The 7,913-nt window shown below is 32.6% G+C and overlaps 1 protein-coding gene across 1 annotated transcript in view; it reads left to right on the top strand.

The window, feature by feature from the left end:
- The first annotated feature begins 84 nt into the window (after positions 1–84).
- Positions 85–7,913, top strand: part of LOC110098890 (protein MICRORCHIDIA 4-like) — a 32,426-nt gene continuing 24,597 nt past the window's right edge. Inside the window, exons 1-8 of the mRNA XM_028693268.1 lie at positions 85–184; positions 882–956; positions 1,049–1,083; positions 1,162–1,240; positions 4,467–4,559; positions 4,663–4,747; positions 5,501–5,576; positions 5,816–5,944. Of these exons, the coding sequence (XP_028549101.1) occupies positions 85–184; positions 882–956; positions 1,049–1,083; positions 1,162–1,240; positions 4,467–4,559; positions 4,663–4,747; positions 5,501–5,576; positions 5,816–5,944 (672 nt within the window). The remainder of the gene's footprint in view (positions 185–881; positions 957–1,048; positions 1,084–1,161; positions 1,241–4,466; positions 4,560–4,662; positions 4,748–5,500; positions 5,577–5,815; positions 5,945–7,913) is intronic.

Raw genomic sequence — 7,913 nt, 5'->3', positions numbered from 1 at the left:
AGAGAGAGAGAGAGAGAGAGAGAGAGAGAGAGAGAGAGAGAGAGAGAGAGAGAGAGAGAATTAAATGAAATAGGGTTTAACATGATGGACTTTAAGAAAGTTGTGATTCAGGCTTTCAGTAGGAGTCTTTATCTCATTTTAGAATATGATGGAGTTGAAGAGCCAGTAAGGTCTCTAGATATCCGTAGATTATGATGATTCTTATTATAGTCCATCACACCAGAATATGTTTGTCGGGTTCATCGGATTTGGCAATGCATATTTATATAGGCTTCATTGTAAAGCTTTGGTTTTTTATGTTTCATTTTTGGATCTTTTGAAGCCCTTCCTGCTTTCACTATGATACTTCTAGCAAGTATATTATATTCCTGCTAAATTTAATTTCTAAACTCTAATGACGTTAGCTATTCCAACCCATTATGTTTGCTAGAGTTTAATAAAGAGAGTACATTGTGTTGCTAGATAACATATTACATTTTCACAAACTCAGGAAAACAGAAATGTAGTTTAATTTTTTTCCAGAAAATGATATAATTCTCAACTAATATATTTAAAGAATGTATATGGAAAAAAATATTTCTTTGTGTGTATGAAGGTGAGTCGGTGGGTTGGCGCTCGTGTGTGTAGAAAGAGAGAAAGAGAGAGGGATTATTCCCTTAGAATGCAGTTCCCCTCGAATCTTTCACCATTGATCCCAAATCTTAAATGATTCATTGTATCTATGAATATGCTTTTGATGAACTTGCTCAGCTTACTTGGGATGTTTACCATATAGATATTTATTTGTACTGCTTAATTTATTAACATAATTTTGTAGTTTCTTTTTAATTTAAATTTCATATATCTTTTAGAGGACTAACAAGGCTGATTTAATTATTCAGCTGATATAGATCATGTGAGAGTTCATCCAAAGTTTCTCCACTCAAATGCCACAAGCCATAAATGGGCTTTAGGGGGTAATCAAGTTCTCAAAGAAGTTGTTATTTTTCATTGGATATAGTATCTTGTCTTTGTTTAGTTGATTATTTCATTTCTATTACCTCTGCAGCTTTGGCTGAGCTTTTGGACAACTCTATGGATGAGGTAAACAATTTGAGCTTCTCCAAACCCGTAGATAACGATTTGCTAATTTTTAGCTTTTAATATTATCTTACACTTTAGGTGTGTAATGGAGCTACATTTGTCAACATTGATGTGCTGAAGAATCCTAAAGATCAGACTAAAATGTTGCTTGTTGAAGGTATGTGAACTTTCTTTCTAAAGTTATTAGAATGGTTTGACTATAATATGTAACATATTTCAGGACGTTTCTTTTTTTTTTTCCTTAGGTGTTTCTTTGGTTCCTTATTTTGGAATTAAATCATCACCATATACCAAAAAAAAAAAAAAAAAAAAAAAAAAAAAAAAAAAAAAAAAAAAATGGTGCCAATGCAAGATGCTTATGGAAAATAGGGGTTTTACAAGGAGTTCATGTGTGTTATAATCCCTATATGTTAGATTGGTTGCTATTATTATTTGAACCTTGAACTTTTTGGTCACATTTTATAACTTGTGGGGTTTATTTATGATGTTATAAATTGTGGTATAAACATTTTACAAATATTAGTTTTTAAATGGTGTCATTTGTGTTATACCTAAGCAATGCTTGATGCAAGATTAGACTCTCTTTGGAGTTCAAGCTATTCAAGCTTGAATAATTACAACTACATATTATTTACCTTCTTATAAGTATTTATCTTTTATATATGTCAGCACATTAGCCACAACCATGCATCAAATTTATATCATAAATTGACTACTCTTGTTCTTTCTATATATTGTTAGATGAAGTATGGTGATAAAAAAGCTTTAATCTATCTCTTGTAAATTATTATTAACACAATAAATCACTTTTGTAGTTATTACTAAACAACTCTATTCTACATATATTTATTAACTTATCAAACTTTTAATTTGTTGTAAAATTTCTTATTATTGTCACACCCCACGCCAACCCCTCTCTACCAATCGATGAGGGATGCAATAGAGAAACACATACAATTCATCTTACATTCTAAATTCATAAACATTCCAATGATATTCATGAAATTTCACCAAATTCAACTATAAAACTAAAGCATTTTAAATATTTCATTTATCAAATAGGTAAATAAATAAAAAACCACTTATAAAGCCAAACTTTTCCCATTACAAAAACCTACATTCCTCGAATCAGAATTTATTAAATAGTTATACAACAAATTTTTTTTTTAGTTAGACTTGATTCTACTCAACTTCAACCTTATTATTGCCTTTTCTGGTAAAAACAATTAGAATAAAAATTCGGTGAGTTGTGAGACTCAAAAAGATATATAATTCTAAGGTAGAATTCAAATATCAAGAACAATGAATAATATGCATGTATTTATGATTTAATATAATTCATAATTAAAAATCCTTTACATTCTAGACATTAAAATTCATAAGCTGTAAAATGAATTAACATTTAGATGCTCACAAGAATTAGTAACAAAAAAAATGCTTGTTAAGATGTCATAGGTAAGATGATATCTTAACATTTAATGATTTAAAAAACTAACCTTGAATTTATTCATAATGATACTTCATTTAGTAATGATATTCTTTTTGACAGCTTATTTCATCATAAGCCTATGAATATGTCATGTGTAGATGTTTAAGTTTTTTGGCCATCATCATAACATAAATTAACCCTTAAGGCTTCATCATATTGTTCAAAAGTGACCAATTAAAATCCAACATTATCACGATTTTGTTATATTGAGGTTTTGATGCCTCCGTTGGGGTCCCTCTTGCCCCACCTACGTAGGTATAATAACATATTGTTGTCATCCCATCACCTAACATGACATTTCTCAGGCTTAGAAATTTCTAATCAATTTATGTAACTTGTAATTAAATGTTTAATGCATTTATGTTAAATGAATAAGTAATACAATGCTTGTATTTAAGAAAAAGGTAGATAACACATTAATTTTGTTTTCAAAATGTTATCAATTAGCAAAATTTTTATATAATCACAAGATAGTTAATTTTGAACTCAAATCACTAAAATATATGCGTGGTCGTTTGCATATAAATACTAAGTTGTAGATATACATGTATCATTATTAGGAATTTCTTATACATTTCATACTTAGCTATAGCTCAAGTATGATTGTACATGAAAAAAACTAAAGAATTTGCTTAATAAATTAGATATTATATTTCTTATCACAATGATGAGTTGCCTCCTCAATTGTGATACCTCGTAACATTTTATGCTTGTAAATTACCTACATAATCCAAATTTCTTAATTGATACAATTCCTGCCTAATAATACAAATAATTCTTTCAAAATGATGTTTTACCTCAAAACTTTCTCTCCTCAGACCTAATTCAAATCATAAATAATAATTGTGTATCGTTAACTTAGGAACTTACAAAATAAATTCTATTAAAAATGTCTACAATAAAACAACATCTTACCTCTTTTTCTTCTCTTTCCATAATTCCCTCTTCTTCTTCTTCTTCTTTTCCTACTCGAGTTCCTCGTCCAGCTACTCAGTATGCCATGCTCCCGTACACGACCTCTAAAATAGCCCAAACCGAGAGCTCCCAAAAATGATAGGTTTCAATTTGGAAGGGAAAGAACTTAAATGCCTATTTTAAATAAATTTCCTATTCCACCCTAAGTCACCACCAATGAATGCCTCCATAAGTAAGAATTCTAACTTTTTTCTTGTCCTTGTTACTATAACTTGCATAACTGAACAGTAAAAGTAATTCAAAACTTTAGAAAATATTTTAAATCGAAATGAATTCCATAGATTTCATACCTTTACAAATTAGCATATACTTCTATACTACTGATTTGCTATATTTAATGAGTAGAACACAATGGGATGCTTTTTTATGATTTTTGTGAATGTTAGTATTTTGGGTATAATTTGATTAAGAAAGCTTTGCACTTTTAACTTTGGGTATTATAATTATTCTCCCACTATTTGAGGGGATTAGCACAGTGTTTGCAACAATGCTATGATTATCTGCTAAATTAATTAATCACATCATTGAAAAATCACAAATAAAAAGTACATCTTCAGAATTTTCCCCTACTATTTAATCAGTTATGTCTTCTTGGTAAATTTTCTAGCATGCTTGATTAATTAGCACTTGTGTTTGTTATATGGAGTTTACTAGTACAAGTCCTTGTTTGCTGGGCTGAGTTGCTAGACCTTTTGTATTGCTAAATTGAAAAAAATGAATTTACATGAAAATCCTTTCAAATTATGTACAAATTAATTTATAGATTTAAATGAAGCTGATGTCTATTTAAGATAGTAGTTTCAATGAGAAACTTAGGAAATGTGTTCATAATCTTCAAGTTCTTTGAATGACAATATAAAAATATTAAAAATGTTGTCATGTCGATTTTTTCAATTTTCAACTTAAATGTTTTCTTCAGATAATGGTGGCGGGATGGACCCAGATAAAATGCGACAATGTATGTCATTGGGTTATTCAATGAAAAGCAAATCTGCAAATACAATTGGCCAATGTGAGTACTTTCCTTAAATGTAACTTTTGCTATTTCATGACTTATTTCTAAAATGTCCTTTTTATTTGATATTTATGTTTACTTTTCTGTTGCATATAATCAGATGGAAATGGATTTAAAACAAGTACAATGAGGCTAGGTGCAGATGTGATTGTATTTTCTCGTTGTCGAGGGAAGGATGGAATGAGGTTTTTTTTTCTCCCTTTTCATCAATATCCCTCCACTCATTTTTAAATTTACTCAGATGATTATGTCATAAATAGCTACGTTTGGTCAACATGCTAAAAAAACCTCTTTTTTTGGAGGATTCAAGCCCAAATCCTCCCCTTTTTGGGATAGATGGTAGTATCACTAGCCCACACACCTAGTGCTACGAGAAAAAAAAATTGTTCAATCAATAGCAATAGGCTTGGCTCATATTGATACTTTTATCTTAAGATTAAGATTTACACTTCTAACATGTTATTACTATTTTTAATGATAAGAACTTGTTAATATGTTGTCATAATGATGGAGAGGGTTAAGCGTTGCAAGAACCTCCCACCAACGTTTCTTGGGGAGGGCTTCTTGTATGAGACCTTAGCACTAGTCTCTGCCATAAGCTGTATTATTAAGTTTGAAATCAACATTTATGGGCATTACAATTTTGTCCACACCTAAATAAATTCTTGTTGTTGCTTTCTACTATTACTCTGATTTAACTGTTGAATTGTCACATTATAAGAGATTTAAGATTTTTAAATTTATCGCCTTTTCTTGGAGACCAGATAAGCTCCCATAGTTTGTTTTCTTCTGTGTTTTTTCTAATGCACTTTCTCTCAAGTAATTTGATAAAGTATTGTTTAGTTTGATAATATTGCAATACAAGTCTTTGATAAATAATGTGTTTCTAGCGTTTTTGTTTAGCAAGCTCTGATACTCACTTTTCATGTATGTTTTAGTCCAACACAGAGCATTGGTATGCTATCATACACATTTTTGAGGAATACAGGGAAGCAAGATATAATAGTTCCTTTGGTAAGCAAATTTCCCTCTCTTTTTTGTTGTTTCTCAAGTTATATTTCCAAAGAGTTTCACTCTATTTGATATCGTCTATTAGCATGTGAGTATGTGGCAAAAGAAGTTGATTTACATCTTGTTTGGACTAGGATTTGATTACCATTTTTTTTTAAATAGATTGTTTTGTTTCACCATCCATCTGTGTGTCATTTATCTCTTGACTGATTCATCTTAATGACACTCATATATCTGATCAGGTTGATTATGAAAAAAGAGATGATGATTGGCATCAAATGGAAAGATCATCTTCTGTTGCTTGGAAAACAAATATGGATTCAATTGTTAAATGGTCTCCTTACAGCAGTGAAGCTGGTCTGCTTGAACAGGTATATACCTTCGTTACTCAGGATAGGTGGATATATTAGTAACAGCATTTTTATCTCATCTTCAGTTAGTACTGAGTAGGCTTTGGTGATAGTTGTACATTCGTTATTGCCTCTAAAAATTATTTCACGGATGATGGAGCTATTTTCTAAACCTTCAAAAGTGATTGTAATGTGTTGATTTTCAAGTGATTTATTTTAGTTGTTTATGATAAAAACTTTTAAATAGAAGAATGATCACATAAAAATTCACTATACATAATTTTAATTGGTTTGTTTGCGACTTTGTTTGAAGTTAGTCTTGTATAACCATATCTTGTAAAGTAATGCTTATAGCCTTTTGATACGCCCATACCGGTCTAATAGGGACAGGTCCAGCCGACCCACCCCTTGGGTTTGCTCACCACATATAGCGGGCGGAAGCTTGAAAGGCCGCATGATCAAATTTTTGCCCCCTTGGGGTGGGGTCCACGGCTTAGGGAAGAGAGACAGGGGTTGTTTAGGCCTTTTGGATTAATTTTACATTTGCTTTAATTAGGAGTATGTATTAGGGTTAGGACATCTTTTTGGTGGCTAATTTTTTAGTGCTCTTGTTGTTCTCGGGCTCTAGCGGCGTCTAGAGAGTTTTGGAGAGATTGATCCTCCTCTCGAAAAGAGGATCGTTTGTATCTCGCTATTTTCTTTGATCTTTTAGCAATCAAGAGTATTTTTCTTATGTTTTCATCCATAAAAACCTAAAAATCCGTTAGATTAAACAGCTGAAGTTCTGATTTCAGCTATTAATTTCTATTTTCCCCTATTATATCCTATCAAATTGGTATCAGAGAAGTTTTTGGGACTATTTTTTGTCTGTTTTTGTGAAATTTGGCGGTTGATTTTTTGTCTGAAGAGGGGCTTTTTGTTGTTTTTGGGGTCGATATCCAGATTTTTGAGTCCAACAAAAATCTGGGTATCGATGGAGGCCAAGAAAGTGGATGTGTTGAAATAACGACTTGAGTGGGAGATGAGCCAAATGAAAGCAACTGTGAAGTCAAATATCTTCCATGGAAAACAAAGTTTAACATCTTCATGAGATGGTGAAGAAGATATTGAACAATCAAAATCAAACGATGGCATCAGAGGCAAGAGGTTTGGTAGGGATAAATATGAATTCTGAAATTCGTAGGAGTGAAAATGATGTGGAGATCATGGAGGAGAGGGTGGAAGGTATGGAGATAAGCTTAGTTATGGGGGGCATGAACCAAGGGGGGCTAATTGGGAAAGAAAAGAGGGGGATTATGGTAGGAGGGGTGTTGATTTTGGGAAAAAAGGTGAAGATGGGTATGGGTATGAGCGTGAAAGGGATGATAAGGAAACTTGGTGGGGATCGGGACACTTGGGGAAGGGGAAATTATGGAGGAATCATGGAAAATGGGGGATATTTGAAGGTCCGGAAGCTGAAGATGCCCATTTTTGAAGGGGAGGATGCACATGGATGGATTTATAAGGCAGAGAGGTATTTCGCCGTCAATGGGTTGAATGTAGAGGAGAAATTGATGACAACTGGCTTATGTTTAGAATGGAAGGTGTTCACTTAGTACCAATGAAGAGATATGAGGAGGCCAATACGGAGTTGGAGGGAGTTCAAGGATTGCTTATTGGAATGTTTCCAAACCGACAGGGGAGGAGAATTCTATGAGTAGTTATTAGCACTAGTACATGAAGGCTCAGTGACAGATTATCGTGAGAGATTTGAGTACCTGATGAGTCGATGAGATCAACTATCAGAGGCTGTTCTGAATGGGAATTTAATGAAGGGACTCAAATTAGAGATTCGGGCAGCAGTGAGGATCATGAGACCTCATGACTTGGGAGAGTTTATGGAGCTGGCACAATTGGTGGAGGATCAAAAGTACCAAAGAAGGGACCTAGCGACAATAGCTCAGGTGGCTCTTATAGGATGACTATCACTCTCTTAGCACCTAAAGAGCCT

Source organism: Dendrobium catenatum, unplaced genomic scaffold (genome assembly GCF_001605985.2).
Source record: "Dendrobium catenatum unplaced genomic scaffold, ASM160598v2 fragScaff_scaffold_249, whole genome shotgun sequence".
Taxonomy (NCBI): Eukaryota; Viridiplantae; Streptophyta; class Magnoliopsida; order Asparagales; family Orchidaceae; genus Dendrobium; species Dendrobium catenatum.
This window is presented reverse-complemented; position numbering and strand designations above follow the sequence as displayed.